The sequence below is a fragment of the Achroia grisella genome, unplaced genomic scaffold (genome assembly GCF_030625045.1).
Source record: "Achroia grisella isolate CSIRO2021 unplaced genomic scaffold, CSIRO_AGI_Agris_v1 utg402, whole genome shotgun sequence".
Lineage (NCBI taxonomy): Eukaryota > Metazoa > Arthropoda > Insecta > Lepidoptera > Pyralidae > Achroia > Achroia grisella.
The window spans coordinates 4,889,894-4,914,931 of record NW_026712841.1 but is presented as its reverse complement, the minus strand read 5'-3'; the positions used below and the strand labels follow the sequence as shown (position 1 = coordinate 4,914,931).

General features: G+C 31.8%; 1 protein-coding gene across 3 annotated transcripts in view; it reads left to right on the top strand.

The window, feature by feature from the left end:
* Positions 1 to 25,038, top strand: part of LOC131844205 (serine/threonine-protein phosphatase 2A regulatory subunit B'' subunit beta-like) — a 161,320-nt gene that overhangs the window by 116,949 nt on the left and 19,333 nt on the right. For all 3 annotated transcript variants that reach the window (XM_059193023.1, XM_059193026.1, XM_059193025.1), the window contains exon 2: positions 794 to 1,003. In XM_059193023.1, the coding sequence (XP_059049006.1) occupies positions 794 to 1,003 (210 nt within the window). The remainder of the gene's footprint in view (positions 1 to 793; positions 1,004 to 25,038) is intronic.

Sequence of the window (25,038 nt, the reverse complement as noted above, 5' to 3'; positions counted from 1 at the left end):
GAATGCTAAATATATATCAATTTTATTATTGCTCCGGTAAAATCCAAAACATTGTATTAATAACTACGAGTACTCTAGTATTATTTAGTATAGTATATTTGTAGGTTTATACGATTTAAAGTGCAATAAAGTTCGAATTATGAAATTAATCGTAACATATTTTGGTATGTAAAATAGAATAAGTTTCTGCTAAATGTGTTACGTTTTGTCATTATATTTCGAACTTTACGGTTCTGACGTAGTTGTTTATCGTAGCGTGTGTGGCCTAAATAATAATAAATTCGTTTCATATTCCATAGACTCATAGTTTAATAGATATATATTTTTTTAATTCTATATATAATGAAGCATTTGTTTATTGTATTTCAACTTCTTTCCACTCTACATAGTTCATATATATTTGGAAATGTTACATTAATGTATTCCCATATTTTATATCAAAAGAATAGTTTAAAGAAAAATAAGAACCTGATAGAAATCGGAGTATTATATATGTATAAAATATTTATAGAGTTGTATCTTAATATTATAAACGCGGAAGTTTGTCAGTTTAGTTGGATGGATGGGTGTTTGCTACTCTTTCAAGAAAAAACTATTGAATGGATTTTAATGAAACTTGACAATATTATAGCATATATATCAGAATAACACAGCCTATACATTTCACTAGGATGAAACCGCGGGCACAGAATATCTTAAACTAGTTAAAATATTTGTAGAAAATACTTCTATGCCTTATGTAATGTGTATAAATCGGACAGGTAATAATGTATATTTACGTTATTGTTTACAGAATTATGCCGCGTCCACACCTTCGAAACCGTCGTCTGCGCCGCCGCATACGACGCTTCAACGGACTGTGCGAGGGGCTGCGAATAGCGGCGCACCCTCCCGAGTTATCCCTAGGTTCCATTTCCCAAAGGGCAGGCCCCCGCCCGCACACCAGCAGGACCACGCGCTGCATAAAGTGCAGTCCGCATTCGCCACATTTCCAAATAGTCAAGTGAGTGACTTTCTTCTCTTTTTAATTTTTTTTTTTATTAATGAAAATAATTATGTACGTATGTAAGTATATTAAAGATAATAAAAATGTTATTTTGTTTTTTAAAAATAATATTATACAAAGTCGTCTACGTGATGAGTAGGGGTTGTAAGCTGTTTCAATTAGTGGGTAAGATATGGCTGTGAAGCTACAGGGTACGTAAACAAGCTTGACACTATTGTCCTCTGGAATGGCAATCGATGAGGGGCATCGAGGGAGTCACATCATGACCTAATGTCCTTGGTGCTTTTCAGATACATATATCAGAAGGAATGCCAAGTTGTTTACCGCGCTAGTTACATAAAAAATATAATTTTACTCTTAATATCTCAGGTTAGACACACATATAAAAATAAATACAATATTACCAAAACAGTTTTTATTGGATGAAAATGAGATTGGTACTCACGCCTACGCTAACGGTATACGTTGGCGGGGCACCAGTGGATGGTGATAGCATGAAGTCAGGTCAGTCAGCCAGAATGGCATGTCATGAAATATATAATACAATTTATCTCAATAACTACGGAGTACTTTTATGTGTATTAATATAAGGCACTAGATATAAAATAAAATATCAGAAATAGCAAACTTAATATAGGCATAAATAATTAAAGAACTCATTTATAAAAACAGCTTGAGTTTTTAGAGATACATTAAATCTTTACAAAACATCGTCGCAAATTACAAAGTTTCAACGAGCTTAGCTTATCAAAGATTCAGAGCTGTTTTGCGGCAACTAAATCTTTATTGAGATTGACTGCGAAGTATTCATGAGGTGAAAAATTCACGCGTCGAATAACCGTTGAGTCTTCTGAGATCTTCAGAGATTGATATTGATCACCTACTATCATACGGCTTAATACTGTCATCAATATTACTTTAATACATGCTATATCTTTACATTGTGTAAAGATTATATTAATTTTTGAAATCCTATAAGTTTTCTTGTTTAGTACTCATTATTCAAATTATTAATATAGATAAACGATTACACGTGGCCACGATATGACCACAGCTAGTGCAACCTAGTCGAAACATCGACAGAGGACCTTTATTTGCAATAAAATTATTTGTGTTAAAACCTGTAATATAATATAAAATAAAAAGAATTATCAGCTGATTCTAACAATACTGATAGATTTATATAAAGTCTGATACTGTAATAATTGGCAGTAGGTATAACTATGATTAACATTTATTTCTGTTCATCCTTCCTAATGGAAAGTAAGTAAGTACAACACAGCCTCTGGCAATTTGATGTAAACGACATTATGTACATTTTGCCGTCCTTGGGAAAAATGCAATAACTGGAATTTGAGCCCCAAATATGTAATTTCACAGTCAATAAAACGCGTTACATATTATGTACAAAATATCGAGTTTATTTATATTTTCTTTAAAGGTAGTAGTTAAAATAAAAACTAATATTTATCTAAACGTACAACTCATTATCATGAAAATAAAATTATTTCCAGTGTCAAAAGTGACTTTATTAACAGTTACATGTAAATGTAATTATACATGGATTGTCACTACAGCGTGTATGTATGTATATACTTAGCCTTAATCTTAGTTTTATGGCACAGATTGCTTTACAATACGTATAAAACTTTAATTATCTATGTATAGAATAAGATAAAGAATTCGTGGAACCTATTTTGTTACAAAAATAGGAGAACGTTAAAGATTGATCTATCTTTAAAGTTATTTCCTTGCCTCTTATGAAATATGTCGAACATGAATACGCAATCCGCTTAAAACAACATCTATTAATAGCAGAGCAATGAATTATTATCCTTGTAACAAATACTTAGAACTAAATAGGATCGTATAGGTACTATCTAAAATATTTACTTGAACGAATAAGACAACTCGATACGTAGATTCAATAAAAAGGAAAAACAAGAAATTTCAATACTTAATCATACAATAATATGACTGATGTGTCACCGCGTTCGGTCGTCGAAGCTGGTTCATTTCAATAAATTCTTTTCGTAAACAATCCTATGGTTTTGGGTGACTTCCAAAATCAAGCAAACAGTCGTATCAATATGATATTTGTCTGTTATTTAAGTACATATCAGAAGGTCAAGTTATTTGTATCTACTCATAAAATATTGTATTACAGTATCTATATAAAGAATAGAGGTTTACAGTACAAGATACATTTCCATAAATTTAATTAAGTTGACCCTCGTAATACGGATTATTTAGACCTAAATTGTTTATTTTTTTCTCGCAAAGGAAACACAGATAAAATTTTTACTACGAAACAAACAAAAGTAGTAGAATAAACTATCAAAAGTAAAATGTTTAATAGGGAATATTACTTCCGTAAATTATCTGTATTATACCGGTTTACTTTACTGGGATCAATAAAAAGTTACGTTCTTTCAAACACGTTATAGAGTTTTAATGCTTTAAAAATTTAACCCGAAGAAAGCTTCATTAAGTTTTTATTATACAAAATTTTGCGTGCTGTAATAAAAATGGCAAACGTAATTAAGTAAAGTTAACTTTACTTAACCTTTTTTGTAATAAGTATGGTTAGCGCCGTCTCTCGGTTTAGTTTGATTTGTTATCGGTGTTGCGGTTATAAATATAGTCCCGTATATACGTTCTATATCCTAGATTAAAATTAAATATCTGGCACTTAATGCTGGACATACCTGAACCAATTTAGAAAATACCATTCCATAAATAGGCCGATCGGAGTATCGAAACCGATATAAAAAATTCATACACATCGTATATAATCTGACATGGATACGATACATACAAATGAAACTCTTACCAGTAATTGAATAAATTGACTGAAGTCCGATATCTCGAATAGAATTAATTTATCATTCAGATGCCAGCCGCACCAATTTATGGTATAATCTTTCGGATTAACTGAAATTGCCTTTTGCTTTTGCAACAATATTTTCAACGGAGAACAATATTCTCGACGTTATGTGTTATTTGAATTAACATTTTTATTAAAACTTGACACAAGGGACAATTGTATGCTCCTTCTAGTTTCAGATCAGATCAACTAAAATTGCTTTTTAGTACTCGTATTTTAAACTGACATCATATATTCTCCCAGATACAATGTCCCATTTGAATGAATATTTTGCGTAAAACTGAACACTATTATTTATTTTATTTTAACCAGTAGAAAAAATATTGAATATATAACAAATATATTCAATTATTTTTCTATTTGAGTATTTAATTGAATTAGTGATAATTAGTGGTTTGTATTCACACACTTAAACATAAAAATGTAAAGTAATAATAAAATTATTTAAAAGAGCAACACGCAAGTTTCTTGCTCGTTCTTCTTGTGATGAGACAGCTTTCCGAATAAGCGGTAGATTAAAAAATGTAATGAGTATTCAAAAGTCATTCAATGTAAGTTTATTTGAATAAATGATTTTCTATTCTATTCTATTTATTATTTTAAATGATTTTGTTTTAGAATAACATTTTCCGGTATTATTGTTCTAGATATAAAATGTCATTCCAATTATCGTTGATTATCATTTGAGGTAATGAGGCCTAACAGTAGGATAGTTTATACATAATACTACATTCTACTATCCGACCAAACTATCGTTTAGTTTTGTTTTTCGCTAGTTTCGACACAAACTTGCAGTTTCGTTTTAGTTTTGGTTGGCCGTAAACAAGCTGAAATTTTAGCGGATAATAAAGCAATGTTAATGAATTTCAATTACTGAATTCTCGTATTTTAATTACATAATAATTATCGACATGACCAAGTTTAATCACTGTTTTGTTTTATTACTGTTAGGCGCATATCCATTATTACTACACTGGCCAAGTAAAAGATTTATTTTGAGTTTTCCTTGTCCCCAGTTGCTTCTAACGTCATTCAGACGATAAAATAAGATAAAGGAATGGTGACACATTGTATTCTTGTTCCATCACCAATAATGAAAATTAATTCACAGATTAGTTGCATTTTTTAGAACAAGGTATATATTGATAAATTTAATTAATAAGTGAAATTACAAAATTGTTATTAGAAACAACCTATTTAGAAGTACGAAACTGGATGCGTAGTTCTTTGTCTGAGCTATGTCTGTCATTAAGTAACTTCCATTGTTAACTGTGTTCTGATTTGAAGGGCCAGATATGGTAGTGGAATTCCTAAGTACGGAGGCACGATACCTTAGTCCTCCAGAATACCAACACATACTACGGGAGTCACGTGATGCTCATCACTGCCGGCCATCTCATGGAAGGTAGCCACCATTGCATGTACACATATCCAGGTGTCAGTCGCCACTATCTATCTAATGCGATACATATAAGAATATGTAACATATTTTGTTAACTATGTTCTACTAATTCATTGAACACAATAAGAAATCAAACAACAAAACAAGTAACTCATACATATTTTGTTCTAAATGACATAGTCTCACAATATAATGTAGCAATCTGTAGCATATCTATCAATCTCGTATTGTTCGATACATCGACAAGAGTGCAGTCTGGCTCAGATCCAATTCAGCATACAAATAGCGCGGCATCAGGGTTGCCAACCTTAAAACACTTTGCCTCATACGAAGAAATAGAAATCTGATAAAGTCTTGTACATTCACTGAATTTGACTCTTTATCGTCGTACATAATATTATTTTGACCGATTATCGTAGGTCAAAATCTCATACAAATTTGTATAAGGGTGAAATTATTCTTGTATATGTGCCAAAAATTTCGTATTTGTACGAAAATCCTCGTATGGTTCGCATCCCTGCGCGGCATAGCTACATACCAATGCCTTGTTATTCTCGTCTCTAATATCGTTACCCGACTGCAACAAATAACCATCCATATATCTTCTTGGACCTACATAAATCTCTCATGAAAGATGCCTATCCTAAAGGCTTTCGTACTGAAAGAAAGACTTCTTTCTTATTTCATACGCATCAAAAATATTTGCAATAAGCTTTACGCATATTAAAATCGCATATACATAATTTATTTATACTCTTTATTACTGATAATACATTCATATATAATATACCTACATTTATCATCCCATTCATTATAATAAGTAGGTATGCATGCCTGCATCATATATCATTTCATTAAGAAATAATATTATTATTTCTAAATGAAGTATGTATGTTTTAAAAAAAAACTGCCTGTAACAAGAGTTAATACTGTTTTAAATTTGTTGCGGTCATTATTTACACGTATAATTAGTATTAATATCGGGACCTCAGCAAATAATTATAAAACATGGTAAGATCCCATGATTTTTACTAATTATACGTATAAGAGTGAATACGTTAAGAGTTTTTAATCTTATATTTTATGCTCCTGAGTAAATATTAAAGTACAATTTAATCAATCAAATATTACAATTCCAAAATTCTACATTGATTTTATACACACTTTCTAATGTATATATCGTGTAAATAAATTTCTGCTTTGACCTTATCCAATTCCGATATCAATTTTTACCTTTATCAATTTTTGCGACATATACAAGAAAAAGCTCTATATATACAATTCTAGTATAGCGTCTTATAAAGACGATAGACACTGAAATATTATAGAAAAAACTTTCAAGTGACATGTTGTTTTAAGCATTGTTTTCACAGATCAGATAAAGTACAACTATATAACAAGTATTAACAAGATGTCTATCAAATTTGATGAACAAAAATAAATAACTACCAATTAATGAAATTCTAATATAATCTCCGTGGTATTCATGTGTATGATTGTTTGTATAGGATTGGGTATTTTGTATGTATATTATTAAAAATATCTAGTATAGTATCTGTGTAATTACATCAGTTATGTAGTACCCATAATACAAGCTCTGCTTAGCTTGAAACTAGATGGCGCTGTGACACTGAACTTATACCTTTAACTTACTTACATCTTACTTTACTTTCTGCTCATACTCTCAAAATATTTCTTTTTACTGCGGTGTTCCACCAGCGAATACCATTAAAAAATATCATTAATTAAAAATTTGGTTGTATTTTATTTGAAGTCCGAAATGATATTCAGTTAAATGTATCATTGACCAAACTTCTACGCAAAATGTTCGAACCTACGACATGATTGCCCTACATTCCGGTAATAATTTAGACTAATAGTTCATAGCTGTTATCTCTAAGACACAGTGGAGCCATTATACAGGAACTATTTAGCACGTTCTATTACTTCACAAGCCGCAAAGTTAACTACAGCCATAAATACAATCTTCATAATGCATGTAAAGTAATAGATATAAATGTGAAATTTTGTTGTGTTTCTGTAATAATAATAATTTCACACAGCGTCATCTAGTACCAAGCTAAGTAGATCTTATGTTAAGGGTACTGGACAAGACAACTGATATATATACTACTTTTTTTTGTAAAAATAAAGATGAATTTTTGCTACGTTTGTTATGTTCACATTTTTGTTACTTCTGAATTATACAAGTGATTACGGATATAATATATAGATTTTTAGCAATATTTAATGTTCGTGTAACTTTTATTAAACTATATCACTTGTATCGTTAAATAAACTGCAATCCGGCTCATCCGTGACTATGCCAACGCAGACGACTTTGTAAAATAGGAGTTCTAAAGATCAGGAGCGTGTTGTGCTGATTGAAAACAGTACCCAAAAATACATTTCTGTATGAGGTCTAATAAGGATATCTTAACAGCGTAAGAGAAATATATCTGAAATAATACAGCACCATCGACATGACTTTCTCGTATTTTTTCCTGTATTTTCTGCACTTTGCCGTTTTATTCCTAAATAAAAAATATATCTCTGGATGTATTTATAATAAGCACGATCTATACTCATTCACTTGTTTAGTTGTTTATCGTGGACAATTTACTTAATTCACATATGCTGTCATACAAACTGTATTTTTAACTATTCACATGCATTGTGTTTGTCCCATTACGTTTCTTTCTGTTCGTCTGTAGGTCACAACATCTTTAGAGGACGTGGGATATTTCTCACGGATATTACGAAATGTTTGTCTATGTTGTAATCTAAAATAACATAAGTGCAGTAAACAATCTATTGTGTTCGTAATAAGCTACAGTCAGGAAGTCTGCATATTGTAATTAATTTTTATTGAGGCTAAATGTTTATGATAATGGTAGATTTCTCATTACAATTGTACTAAAATACAAAATGATTAATTATATGATAGTTTCAGTGTCAAAATGTTAGATAACAAAAGGGACTGTTACGTGATACCTGTTTTGAGATAACTGTTAAGAAATATAATATTTGTTACAATTTTCAAAGTAAATTACACTTATTGGTTAGACCAAAAGTTTTTGAGTTAAACATTGGCCGACACAAAACTGTCTGACAATTTATATTTTGGACTGTCTCTCTGGTGATGGAAACACTCATAACAAACCACCAAAATAATCCAACAAAAAGCGGAAGGGTCGCCCACTCTTAATGAAATAATAATCATCAAAACATACATAATATACATAGATACTACCTAGACCAATAAAAACAATCGTATTCCTGATTATAAACGTTTTCACCGTGCGAGGATTCGAACTTGGACCATCGGAAATAAGGCGGTGTGCTAAACCCCTACACCACCGAGGCCATCAGCTATTAAATCAACTACGATAAATTTATCGCACCGACTTCACTATGTCGCAACAAAATGCGGACAGGCATGCAGTGGGTGTATACCAAAGGCACCTTTTCACGATGCCAAGCCCTCGTGGCCATTCACGACCCCTTTCTGACATTTAGGTCAATCGAAAGTTTCTGCAGTCGAAAACATGACTAAATATATGTAATCTTTCAAGACGATATCAATGGCCAGTAATAAATATAATAAAAATAATAATCTCAAGGCAATTCGCACAGACCTGAATCTAGACCCAAGTTAACTTAGCTAAAACTTCTGTTATGGGTACTAGATAACTGATACAAATACATAGATATTTCTTTGTCGTAAATAGATGCATATCAACATACAAAACACCTAGACCGATACAAACAATCATACTCATGAATACAAAATTATTGTGCCGTGCGTGGAATCGAACCCGCTAACTTCGGAAGTAATACGGTGTGCTAAACCGCTGGACCACCGAAGCCGAAGAAATAAAGTTATTATTCGTTATAGTTATAGTATAACATTGGTTGTCTAGTAGAAATTGAATAAAATTTCCACAAACAAAAAGTTAATGTTGTAAAATGTGAGGAGGGTAACAATAATAATTATAACAAAATGTTTTAGTCATAAGTACCGAAACATAAATTAGTCGGTTAGTTGACGATTATTTGTTAATTATGTATTTATACGTATAGTTTAAAATTTTATATGTAGAAAGATTACAGTGATTATATCTCATACTATATTATCCTTCATCTTTGGCTGCCTATTCATAACTGAGAATGTTGTATTATCATAGTATGTAGCCTATATCGCTCTGGAATATTGAATATTATATTAATACCTTTAAAACACAGAAAGAATTTGTAAATTTGGATCTGTAATTTCAATGTTTACTTTCCTCATAAGAAAATCCATTCCTTCTCTTCATAATACTAACACATTGTTTTCAGGAAACGAGTAATACCTTTTTTATAATAAAAAACAGGAGACGAGTTTGCTCGTTTCGTTGGTAAGGCGTAGGAAACTTGTTAAACATAAAAATATCAAATATATCGTACAATATGAATATTTTACAGAGTCTAATATCGACGAGAAAATTTAAAAAAATAACTGCGTTGCACCCTGTTTTGGCGGGAAAATGTCCGACTACATAGTGTTAATATAGATTAATAGGTTAGTAATCACGAAATTCTTTTCAAATATAGCAAAGACATTATTGAATATTAAAAAAACAGTAAATTCACAACATATCCCTCATTTAAATTTGTTAATAACCACATAAATATATTTACATTAGAAATGGATGTTCTGAGATTTTCGCTACTTTACTTATTCTAAATGGGATCAAAAGAGAAGATATAAGATAGGTATAGCCCTTTTGCCAAAGAATTCTAAAACTTATTTCACATAAGAAAATTGAACGAGACATGATCCTTCAAAATCCCTGATCATATAATAATATAAGGATACCTAAATATATCGAGTTGTGGTTAGTAAGTATTTAGTCTATGGTATTATTATTATGACAAAATTATATTTAAATATGAATAACGTTTCAATATTATGTTTATATGATAATAAAATATATCAAGTAATATATTTATACGTTTTCTTGCAATGTAAATCATTATATTAATTAACTGTTTTCCTTGCTATAATACAACTTCAACCTAATCTATACATACACAATAATACCTATATTAATGTATTATTGTCTATGTACAGATTAGTAAATAAATCTGTGTAAAAATTCAACTATCTTGGGAGTCCAAAATTCGTAAATTTTAATGCGTACGGATATACTCTTTGATTTTGATTTTGATATCTTTTTAATTACAAAACAAAACGACACAAAAATTACATTAGGAATGTAGGTTACAGGAGGGTCGTGGTGTCCCATTTCAATACTTGCAACACCACAGTCATAATGGCAAAATCGTTACCGAATCGAATATCGAATCAATCTCTGAAATTATAACGAACCGCGATAAATTACTCTTCGTTTATGAACTTAATTGATGTTCGTAATAGAACACAATGAAATTAGTGTTGGGTAGCAACGCTAACGAAAATTTGTACGTCTTTCTGTCGGTCTGTCACTCTGTTTACAGGTTTGAATATACACAAACAAACGGATGAACGGATCTCGGATGTTTCTACGTGAAGAATATAAGTCTCACGAGGACAAATTTTGGCTTCCCTTTACCAGTTGAGTAGCATGCGGGATGCTGAGGGGGCCTATAACCTAGAGCGGTATATAAAAGGGTGCGACATACATTGCAATTTTTCTAAATAAGAAATGAAACTGTATTATAAGTGTTTGTACAAACACGAAAAGTACATTTACTTTTTAATTGACAAAAAAACATGCACTAATTTGTTAACAAATTAAAGTAGAGGGCACGGCAAATTTCGGGCAGGCCCCAGGTGGAGAAAGAAAACGCAACTGAATTTTATATAAAAAAGCGAATGAAATCGCAGGTAACAGCTAGTTTTGTATTGTCACAGTCATAATTGATCCAATTTGTAAAAGTTTCTAGGCAGCAATCGGTTACCTTGTTTACACCCTCGTTATACGAGTCTTCGTATTATCTCATATTTTTTTCTATCGCTTTTGTTGTGGTGACAACCTTTTATCTTATATATCATGTGTATCAATCCTTTTTTTCTTTTTATTATCTATAATTTATGTACCTATGACTTCAGTTACTTGGAACTTCAGCTGCTAGTTATAGACAGAAATGAATGGGTACGTAAAGACATATATCCACAGGCAGACGATTTTATAGAAAGGTCTTGGTTGTTTGGTGTACACATGTATACATGTTATATAACTTTTTTCTTCTTTTATATACCTTCTTCTTTGGTGTGCACATGTATATATAACTTCACGACTATTATCCTTGATCAGGTAGTCAGTCAGCGCTGCCATCTATTGACGTCATGGTGAACGCAACACTTCATATCAATAAGAACAATCCTTGAATATTATCCTACTGAGTTATAATAGAAATATCATATTACACGTATGTTGTAAATTTCACTTAAAGTTTATTAATAAACGTGATATCGGATTCGAGTTCGGATACGAATTTATCGACCACAAGCGTGGATACAAAGTCACTAGCGTGGGTAACTCTGTCTTACCCCTCTCTATTCTGTGGTTTCACCTATTTGAGCCGTCAAGCTTGCTTAAAAAGCTGCCAGATTACAGCAGGCAGATGCATTATATCTTTGTCACCCTAATCCCTTAAACCCCATTTACTGTGGCCTCGCAATTCCAGAACACGTCCATCACCATCTCTAAGAGTCCCAATACTCTTAGAGATGGTGATTGTGTGTGACTGTCGGTATCGACATCTCTAGTACAATTGAATTCATCCCCACACGCTGGAACCTAAATGTCTTGGACAGTGCGGTTTCAGAGGAGCTTCCTCCCGCGTAATACCTTGGCAGGTAATTAATTCCACAATCTCATTTAGATTTTTTCATCGAGGTTTTCTTAAGAGACTACAGCATGAGGTTTTTTCAAGAAGACTATATTAAACGCGTACGTGGCATCCCTGGTGTTTCAGACATTCATAGGCTACTGTAACCGTTTATCATTAGATGAGCCGTATCCTTGTTTGCCAACGTAGTAGTAAAAAAACCAAAATGGCGTCACATGATAACATAATATCTGTGGTGCTGTTCATGTATGTAAGCGACGATTACCACTTACCGTTAGGTGAGATTGTTTGTCATTCCAATTACATAAAAAAATAACTAAGTGACAGGTCGACTGAACTGAGAGTACTATTTACCTGCCTTTTAAAATTTTAGTCGCGTACGAGTGTTATTCTCCTGGGCTTATGTTGAACCATACATCCGGTTTCAACTGCTCTATCCATTTCGTATGCATATGTGAACCGGTCATGCACCTACTACAGATAATCATTATTTTTCTAGGTCAGTTCCTATTTTAGTATTGGCCAGTTTCATAGCATGCAAACAAATGATATTGGAAAGATAACATATCTGTGGGAGTTTAGTATGGAGAATGCAATATAATATTTTAGGAAATAATAGACCGTGTAGGTAGATTCGAAATAAATGCAACATTAAAAAATATTTATTACATGCAGATTCGTCTAACACCAAAAGTAAATTTTAGAGGTTATTGTTGTTATTAACGATGTTCTAAATATTTATTAAGAAAATGCAATCAATTCATTATTATTTATATTCAAAAGTGTTCGAAAGAGAACAAAAGGAGGCTATAATTTTTATAATAAAAAAAATCCATGTAAATGTTCGACGATTGGGTAAGTTTAGTATGGAATTTTACTATATTATATTTCTATGTACTACGAAGCCTAACATAGCGAAAGCATTTCCCAAATTCCCATGAAGATATGTACCTAGGTAACGGACATGCGACTATAGCCATGGCAATAAATTAATATCGTTTAATTTGTATGAATAATAATAGAATAAAAAGAAAATAATTAAAACCGTACAGTTATATATACAACTAGCTATTCCCGCGACTTCGTCCGCGTGGAATTTAACTTTATTTTTCTAAAATAAAAAAGCTTGAAGAACTAAAAATTATTTTATTCGCCTTAATTTTTTCGTTCCTTTAGGTACTGATAGGTTCAAACTAATACATTTACATCCTGCATCATCCCTTATTCTATCGCCATGGGGGTTGATTTATCAAAATCCTATTTAAGCGAACCTCTTCATCATAGTAGCTCCAATCTTTAATTTCAGTTCAATCAGTCGAAAATTTAAGAAGATTTATACAAACATTCATCCCCTATTTTATCCCCTTAGGGGTGGAATTTATCAAAATCCTCCTCCTCCTTCTTAGCGGATGTCCACGTCATAACATCTACCTGCATGCCAAATTTCAACTCGATCTGTCCAGTGGTTTGTTCTGTGCGTTGATAGATCTCTATGTCAGCCACCTTTCAGTTATATATATTTAGATTGTATAATGTACGAATTAGTTAGTATAAACGCCGTATTAAACTATAACTTCCGACTAAAATCATTCTATAACATTATTAATACAAGTCTCTAATGTTATCTCTAATAAAGCAATATACCAATTGTAATGAGTTACATCTGTACGTAATGAGATACTCAGAACTATAATCGTCAATGAACAGCAAAAACTTTGTTAATGCATCACTTGCTATTTAGATCACGCCCCTCTACCACCACTTCTATTAGCCCATATTAAGTGGCATTTATGTTGCAGTTCTATGACTTCTATGTATACAGTAATGAGTTATCTGAAACTGGTCACGTAATGCAATGGACATTAACGATAATATTAATTTTATGTTGGGTACATTGGTAAAGGTTGTTGCGCTCCGTCGAAGCGAGTCAGTAACAAAATATAGTTGTGACCTGCATACCATCAAATATTGTGTTGATGCGATGATTAGCTTGCATTACATTCTCAATGAACCTCTATATCCTTCGTCAATTGTTTGTTCAACAAAATCATTTTTGTCACCTTGTCATCAAGGTCTTCTTCGTACCTGACGACTTCAACCAAAAAATAAGACCATTTAGAATACTTTCGAATAATATAGAAACAAAAAGAATGTCGCATATATACAAACTTTACGTTTGACGCATCCTAAGTAACGAGTCCATGGAAATATATATATATATATATATATAAATATCCCCTTGGGCACTTTGTGGCTCAGACGTGCCGTATAGGTAGTTTTTTGTTGATCCTTTTTCACTTGTTGATCCGGAGGCCTTTTGTTGATCTAATGCCAGCTGACGATATATAAATGTTGATCCTTTTTGAGCCACAACTGTCACGACGAGTAATAATAATAATTAAGCGATTTATACACGATTTTATACAAATCCACCTTTTTGGCATTCGACCACTTCTTGATCCAATTCAAACGGGCCAATCAGGGTGCAGCATTTGCCAAGGGCTTCCTCATTGGCACGTTTGGACTACTACATTATGGCTACAGTAACTTAATAATGTCTAGCTAGTATTTCAAGAATAATAGTCTATCTAATCTAAATATTTATAGAAATCAGTCTAGAGGAACGTGACTCCAGATCAAACCTCAATACTTGTTATTTTTTGGACGGGAATTTTTCCTTTAGTAACAACGTTACTGAGCGAATGAAGAGAAGACGTAACGGCGGATCCAGGGGGGAGCGTCATGGAGGTCTTGGGAGTCATGGGGGCGTCATGACTCTCCCCCCCCCTTACCCCAGGACTTAGGTAGACCACTAATTGAACTAAAAAATAATGAAACAGCAAATTTTTTTGCACGATCGGAGTGTTGGTGCAGTAGTATTAATTATAATTAAACATTGTTACTTAAAATATAACAGTTAAAGTACTATAACACTAAAAGCAAAATAGGTATTTTCAAAATACTTTTTCAAAATAATATTACCCTTTGAGTTTTTGTCCAAACCTCAGATATTTTATTTATTTTAGGTATATCAATCATTACATAGTATAGTATAGTATAAAACAAAGTCGCTGTCGCATCTAACAAGTACATAAATAAAGAAAGAAGACTTTTTGGCTCTGAATATATTTCAAAAATCAATTACTTGTGTTAATCAATTTATATACTCTTTCTTATTTCATAGTACTTGTTTTGATCCGAGTATATACAGATACCGTAACGGTCTATTAATTATGAATTTATTATACCTAACCTAGATATTCTATTTTGACGAAACTCCGTGTAGTAGTAGTATCCGATAAGGGTATGCGAACCCTAAGTATTATTTCAAAATGACCAGTAACTTTGAATTTTGAATTTTGATTTTAATAAGCCTTTGAATCAACTTACCAAACGGACGCTCAAGGTTCGATTCCCGCCACCGATTTTTTTTGTTATTTTTTTTTTGTCTTTATTCTAATTTTAAATTAACTATTTTAATAATTAAATGAATTTAATCGAACAAAACGTTGTTAAGTATTCAATTAATTTTAATTTACATTACCTATTGTACTTTCTAAATTGTAAAGCAGCTAACAATTATAGTAAGATCTTATAAATAACTAACACAACAAGTAAAATATTTTAAATGTATTTTCTTTATTATTACAAATATTTTTTATGCATAATATAATAGTTAATATCACTTACAATTAATTTAATACTTAACAACGATTTTATCGATTAAATTCATTTAAATATAACCCATAAATGTATAAATATTATATATAAATAAATACATAATGATCTGATAATCAAATTATAAGTACAGTCTCAAATTGAAAGTAAGAAAAACAGAAAATATAGAGAGAACTATAGGGATATAACAGAAAGATGTGAAAAATGGAGAAGGACAGTAAAAAAGTTACAAATTTAAATAATGTTGCCGCAATTTCTGTTTAAATGAATTTATTACATTATTATATATATTAGGCATACGACTAGCCTTATGACTGTTACTTTTTTTTTAATCTATACATGTAAATAAAATTGGAGTGTCTGTTTGCAATATTGAAATAACCGTTTTTACTACTTGCATATGAATATAAATACGGTACATACACCAAAATAACATATTTTACAAGTTTTGTCTGTCTGTCTGTCTGTTTGTTCCGGCTAATCTCTGAAATAGCTGGACCGATTTTGACGGGACTTTTTTTGGCAAGTAGCTGATGTAATAAGGATTAACTTACGCTACTGTTATTTTAGAAAAATAAAATAAAATTTCACGCGGACGAAGTCGCTGGGGCCAGCTAGTCTATAGATATACCGAGATTTAATATTTAAGTTGCTATTATGTTGTTGACAAAATTTTACTGTAATGTTACTATTACGTTATCCTACACAATTTGTATTATTTTGGATGAAAAAATAAATAAATAAATAATAATCTATACATATAAATAAAATTGGAGTGTCTGTTTGTAATATTGAAATAACCGTTTTTTACTACATGCATATGAATATATATAAGGTACATATACCAAAATAACAATTTTTATAATTTTTGTCTGTCTGTCTGTCGGTCTGTTTGTTCCGGCTAATCTCTGAAATGGCTGGACCGATTTTGACGGTACTTTTTTTGGCAGGTAGCTGATTTATAAGGAGTAACTTAGGTTACTTTTATTTTAGAAAAATAAAGTTAAATTCCACGCGGACGAAGTCGCGGGAACAGCTAGTATATAAAAACGGTTTATTTCATAGAAAAAACATCTTTTTTGTGGTACTTGAGAATGTTGAAGCCTGTTGTTTGTATTATTGAAATAACCGTTTTTTACTACTTGCATATGAATATAAATACGGTACATACACCAAAATAACATATTTTACAATTTTTGTCCGTCTGTCTGTTTGTTCCAGCTAATCTCTGAAATGGCTGGACCGATTTTGACGGGACTTTTTTTGGCAGGTAGCCGATGTAATAAGGAGTAACTTAGGCTACTTTTATTTTAGAAAAATAAAGTTAAAAACCACGTGGACGAAGTCGCGGGAACAGCTACTGTATAATATATTAGAGATACCAACGTGTTTTTTTATTGATGACTAGCTGTACACGGGATTTCGTCCGTGTGGAATTTCACTTTATTTTTATAAAATATAAGAAGTTAAATTCCACGCGGACGAAGTCGCGTGTACAGCTAGTTGTCGGTAGTCTAGCGATTTAGCTAGCACACCGCTTTGATTCCTGCTTGGTGGTCGAGGGTTCGATTCCTCGCACGCTGCAAACATTTGTATTCATGAGTATGATTGTTTGTAACGGTCTGGGTGTTTTCTATGTATAGATAATATATATGTATTTACGACAAAAAATCTTTGTATTTATATCAGTTGTCTAGTACCCATAACATAATCTTCAGCTAGCTTAACTTGGGTCTAGACGAAGCTGTGTGAATTGTCTTGAGATTACTATTATTACTATAATAAATCTTTTCAAATCAGCCGATGTTTATTTTTGCCATAATACGTGCTGTTACCATGTGATAATATTACGTACTTACTGTTTGAAAATGTGATAATATTACGTACTTATTACTGTTTTAAATGTGATGCGTTCATTATTTGTATTTCCTTTGAATTAAAGACAAATGTATATATATATATATATACATTTATATAAACTTGCACACTTAGTTGATCCAGCCACGATCCGTAGATATTGCTGATTCCACTGTCTCTCTCTTTCTACCACTATAACGGTAGCGTGGCGGAACGGCAACATGTTGCCGTTCCGCGTTCTACCACTATCTTTGTATTCTAGTATGCGATGTTGCCGTTCCGGCCGAGACCATGCGTTGTTGCCAAATGTATTCGTCGATAGTAGTAGATACTCGATATATATTTTTTCAACAATTTCTTGCAATAGTGAATCCGTATCGGCAAAATTTTTTAAATGCACAAAGATTTTTTGGCTCTGAATATATTTAAAAATCATTTACTTGTGTGTTGATGAATTTATATACTAGTAAATGAAGTACCTAATACTTGTTTTGATTTGAATAGGTAGCGATATTATGAATTTATTATACGTAATCTAAAGATTTTGACGAAATAAAAGTAATTAGTTATCTGTTAACCTTGACTTCATGCTGGCACCAGTATTATCAGATGATGAACATACTCTTCGAAAACTTACAGCAGAAATATCGTGTTTGGACTCATTAGATAGGTCTCGATGAATAGAGTTTAAAAAACTTAAAATAAATGGTAAATTAGAAATAATGTATAAATACCACTTACGTAAAATTCAACCACTTTAAACTTAATAATAATAATAATTAGGAAAAGAGAAAAGCTATACATGCACTGAAAGTAATTGATGCCTTCCACACAATATTTTCAGTATTAAACAACTCTGTTTGTTCAGTAAAAGTGTAAATACACTGGTAACCTTTAATCATATTTTATATGCAAACATTACATATACAAACCCTAAAGTTTTATTTCAGAATAGCCAGCAGTTTTCAAGAAATAAGTCTTTGAAATTGTACGTGTAACTTATATATATACTAGTTTTTTCACCATAACAAACAACACCAATATGGCCTAGTTAGTAGTTTACCTGTGTACCAATTAATAATAATAGTAATCTCAGGACAATTCACACAGCTTCATCTAGACCCAAGTTAAGCTAGCTGAAGATTATGTTATGGGTACCAGACAACTGATATAAATACAAAGATTTTTTTCGTAAATACATATATATTATCTATACATAGAAAACACCCAGACCGTTACAAACAATCCTACTCATGAATACAAATGTTTGCAGCGTGCGAGGAATCGAACCCTCGACCACCAAGCAGGAATCAAAGCAGTGTGCTAAATCGCTAGACTACCGACAACTAGCTGTACACGCGACTTCGTCCGCGTGGAATTTAACTTCTTATATTTTAGAAAAATAAAGTGAAATTCCACACGGACGAAATCCCGTGTACAGCTAGTCATCAATAAAAAAACACGTTGGTATCTCTAATATATTATACAGTAGCTGTTCCCGCGACTTCGTCCACGTGGTTTTTAACTTTATTTTTCTAAAATAAAAGTAGCCTAAGTTACTCCTTATTACATCAGCTACCTGCCAAAAAAAGTCCCGTCAAAATCGGTCCAGCCATTACAGAGATTAGCTGGAACAAACAGACAGACGGACAAAAATTGTAAAATATGTTATTTTGGTGTATGTACCGTATTTATATTCATATGCAAGTAGTAAAAAACGGTTATTTCAATATTACAAACAACAGGCTTCAACATTCTCAAGTACCACAAAAAAGATGTTTTTTCTATCAAATAAACCGTTTTTATTAAAAACAAGCTGTTCCCGCGACTTCGTCCGCGTGGAATTTAACTTTATTTTTCTAAAATAAAAGTAACCTAAGTTACTCCTTATAAATCAGCTACCTGCCAAAAAAAGTACCGTCAAAATCGGTCCAGCCATTTCAGAGATTAGCCGGAACAAACAGACCGACAGACAGACAGACAAAAATTATAAAAATTGTTATTTTGGTATATGTACCTTATATATATTCATATGCATGTAGTAAAAAACGGTTATTTCAGTATTACAAACAGACACTCCAATTTTATTTATATGTATAGATGTATAGATTATTATTTATTTATTTATTTATTCATCCAAAATAATACAAATTGTGTAGGATAACGTAATAGTAACATTACAGTAAAATTTTGTCAACAACATAATAGCAACTTAAATATTAAATCTCGGTATATCTATAGACTAGCTGGCCCCAGCGACTTCGTCCGCGTGAAATTTTATTTTATTTTTCTAAAATAACAGTAGCGTAAGTTACTCCTTATTACATCAGCTACTTGCCAAAAAAAGTCCCGTCAAAATCGGTCCAGCTATTTCAGAGATTAGCCGGAACAAACAGACGGACAGACAAAACTTGTAAAATATGTTATTTTGGTGTATGTACCGTATTTATATTCATATGCAGGTAGTAAAAAACGGTTATTTCAATATTACAAACAGACACTCCAATTTTATTTACATGTATAGATGTATAGATTAAAAAAAAAGTAACAGCATAAGGCTAGTCGTATGCCTAATATATATAATAATGTAATAAATTCATTTAAACAGAAATTGCGGGAACATTATTTAAATTTGTAACTTTTTTACTGTCCTCCTTTTTTCACATCTTTCTGTTATATCCCTATAGTTCTCTCTATATTTTCTGTTTTTCTTACTTTCAATTTGAGACTGTACTTATAATTTGATTATCGGATCATTATGTATTTATTTATACATTTATGGGTTATATATTTATGTATGTATATTGTTATTTTTTTATAGAAATGTATATTTTGCTTATCTTTATTATCTTTATAAATCTTTTTTTGACATTTCTTATTTATATTAGTGCACCGCCAATAATCTTTCGCTGCACCACTCATGGTTGCCTGGTAAATAACGCGGCAAGATATTAAGTCCGCCACATGTACAATTTTTTTTGTGCATTAAAGTTAAATAAATAAAAAAAATACAATACTGTTTAATGAAAATGCGTATTGTCTAGTGCTTTGAGATGTATCAAAATAAGGTCAACAAAAAAGTCCGTGATGGTATATGTCTATCTCTCAAGGATAACCAACAATAACCATTTTTTATCTTTTACATTTTACGGGAATTTTTTTTATCGTATGTTTCCCTTAAAATCATGTAAACTATGCTATTATGTCATAATCTAAAGAAATAATAATATTTTATAGTGAAATATCCACTATAAAATACCAAAAAGTAGCAATGTAATTCGTTACGCGCGAATCAGGTGTTATAAGGTCAAAGGTCGGTGCACCCCGCGTATTTGATAAATCTAAAGATGGATCTTCTCTGGATGTCTTTAAGAGAAAATGGCAGTATGTACGTGTATATGTCACACAAGTCCTTAAGTGATAAGTTTTTCAAATGTACAATATAGAATAAATATTTTTAAGTACAGTACTTACGTACATTAATATAATACCTACTTTTTACTTGTATCTATTGTTATCAAAATTAAATTATAAGTTCTTAACTTGACCACGACTATGTGACCCTCTCTTGGCGCCAAAACGAGTGAAAAAATGAACAGCATACGACGACGACGCAGTACCTATAGAGTGGAGCAACTGCTTATTCAGTTTTATTCAACTATTTAGTCCCTCCACCGTTACAATGAATGGAGGCGGATATTACAATGTACGTAGCATTGCGAATATAAAATATCTAGATTAGGTATAATAAATTCATAATTCATAGGCCGTTACGGTATCAGAGCCAAAAAGTCTTCTTTCTTTGTTTATGTACTGTTAGATGCGACAGCGACTTTGTTTTTATATTACTATGTAATGATTGATATACCTAAAATAAATAAAATATCTGAGGTTTGGACAAAAATTCAAAAGGTACTTTATTTTGAAAAAGTATTTTGAAAATACCTATTTTGCATTTAGTATTTGAAATACAAAAAACAAAACTATTATTGTTTTTAGAGTGACATTTCTATGAATTCACTGTCGATAGCGAGCGGTGGGATGGAAAAAGATAACCGTTTATAAATATATAATAAATAGCCCTGGACAATTAACACAGACTGATACTGAACTGATATAGATATTTTTATTTTGTAAATACATATATAATATACATATAAAACACCCAGACCGATGAAAACAATCGATGACCGATGAGTACAATTGTTTGCACCGTGCGAGAAATCGAACCCGCGACCATCGGATGTAAAGCGGTGTGACCACCGAGGCAGTCGAAATATATAAATAATCTTATGAATTTAATTTATTCTAATTTGTTTGTGTGCGCGGGGTGCGGTGTACGGTGCTCCCCCTTGCCTCCACCGTTGCTGGAGCTTGCATGTATGGAGCATTGCGAATATAAAATATCTAGATTAGTAAATTCATAATTGATAGACCGTTACGGTATCTATATATATTCGGATTAAAATAAGTATCGCAGTAAGGACCAGTATATAAAGTGATCAACATAATTAATTGATTTTTGAAATATATATACAGAGCCAAAAAGTCTTTGTGTATTCAAAAAATATCTAATTTGTTTGTGTGCGCGGGGTGCGGTGTACGGTGCAGGGGGACCCTGCCTCCACCGTTGCTGGAGCTTGCATGTATGGAGCATTGCGAATATAAAATATCTACATTAGTAAATTAATAAATTCATAATTGATAGACCGTTACGGTATCTATATATATTCGGATGTAAATAAGTATCGCAGTAAGGACGAGTATATAAAGTGATCAACATAATTAATTGATTTTTGGAATATATTCAGAGCCAAAAAGTCTTTGTGTATACCAAAAATTTAGCCGTTCGGAGCCATTCAGTCACGAATTATTAGTAAAAAAAGTGTCGAGTATATCGTACTATCGACGAATATATATGGCCACATCGCAAAATAGAATGCGACGTTGCCATACCGCCTGAGATATACGCGATAGAGGTCAAGTTATTCAGTGCAAAAGGTGGAATCGGCAAGTGTTTAGGTTGTGGCGTGATCAACAAAGTGCCCAAAGAGGTGTTTATATATATATATATATATATATATATATATATATATATATATATATATATTTAAGTCATAATTCATAAATGTAGAGCAACATGCACGTAGGTACCTACTATTTTAAGTACATGAGATATTTTGACTTTAACTAATAGATTTTGAACTATACATTTAGTACGACATAGTTTTTATAGAAATCTAGTGACTTCTCTATTTGAGTGTCGTTCCTATTAAAGATTGATGATGATGATTGATGGTAGAAAATGACTAAGAATAGGTTAAGGTTGTTTGGAAAATATCGCTATTTAGCGGAATGTCCATTGTTACCTTAGACCTTGTTTCTTGCAATAACATGTAATTATCTTATTTACATACTTTACATATTAGTTTATCTACCAACATGGTGTACGCTACCTACCTATACTCTGGTGCTGTATGACTAAAACATATATAATATAGTTTTTAATTACTGAAAATATTTAAAATCGGTCATTTTTAAGCTTATACGTTAAACAAACTATTTACCAACGCCATTAAATATTGCTTAAAAATAAAATGGTTCATTTTGAAAATCGAACGTCGACCACAGAGCGGCGATAGAGATTTGTTTCACTTTTAAAATTGTACATATTCTTCTCGTACATTTCACGGTGTCACCAATAAAGAACAAAACGTCAAGTGTGCAAAACGATTCGACAATTTTTTATTACGAATAATTTCTTCATATGATATTAGTTTAGTTAAGACTAAGATTTGACAACATCGGTCGGGCAAGCCCCTAAATAAATAAAAATCGGTAATAGATCTAACAATAATAATTTCAAAAATAATACTCAAAAACAATTTCAGTCAGTCTCAGTTAGTTCTCAATCATGTTTTATTATATTCTTCAACCGATTTATGACGCACAAAGATGTTTATTAAACGTATTTATGGAGCTAATTGCCCACAAATCCATAAGCGTGTGATTAAAGCGTTTCAAATACTTTGACCAATTAAGTAGACATTGTTATTTATTACTGCGCCAAGCACTTCATTAACGTACATTACAATAACGCGGATGAATTTCTAGTTCTAATACAAATAAGGATATTAAATCCTTACTACATGTCTTGACAACTATTATCAACATCATGACTCCATTGTGGCAATATTATATCTTTGTTTAAACTTAAAAATACATGTTTAAATGCTTTTACTCTTATATACTTCTTGTAGCTAGTCTCCCTTTGATAATATAGACATGTCTTTGTGGGTGAAAATCATCGTCCCCGTATTATTATTATCTTTATAAATTGGATATCGTTTAGATTTTAGATAAGTTAAAATTTTTTTGTTTATATACAGAGTTTATGTGTTTATGTATACAGAGGACGCAATGGTTACCACTTGCATCAGTTCCATCAGGAGGACCGTCAGCCTGTTTTCCATTCTAGTTATATAAAGTAAAAATCACTACTTCTCAAACATCTTGTACGGCGAAATAAACAATTCAAAATTTTCACTCTGCTTAATATCATAAAGTTATTGAGTTGTAAATACCACAAAAGCACGATATTGGATTATCAGTATTGTTTATTGCATATCAAGGTCCGCTAAAAACATACAAAAGCGTAATTATACGACGTCGCGACGCCGCTAGTTAATGCCATATGTGATTTAACAATTGTTTTGAGATATTTGCGATTCATTGTTTCCTAATCCACCTGCGCACCTCACGGACGTCACAGTATTGACGGAAGGCCGCGCAGTATTGTCACGTAGACCATGGACCACGCGACGCATGTTATAAATAGGCTGTGAAGTCGCGGTGACCTACTTACCGCCGGTCGATGACCTCGGGACTGGGATTGAGACAGGAAGCGTCTTACGGGATCCCAACGAGCCATTTCGTAGGACTGATCGATATTAGAAAAACATCGATGTATGATAAATATTGAATGAAAAATATCGATGTCAGAAAATACCTTAGGTTATAGGATTTCATATAATTTTGTATCAAATTACCTTTTTTCAGTTACGTAGCTTTTATCAGTACATCCTATCTGATTTCTTATATTACGTGATGGGTGACCTTTTTTTACAACGTTTCAATCTTTAATCTTTTTTGTCGAGATTTATCATTATTATTAAAAATTTATAAAAAAAAATGTTTATCGATCATCACTAACATTTGGAAAGCCTAGTGTTAAGTTGTAATGAAAACTGTCAAAGAAAAACAAACAATTTATAACGATAAACGTCTATTGTAGAAGCAACATGCCGATAAAAGCTGCATAAAATATTATAGGTACCTACTATAACTGGAACGTGTATAAATTTTATA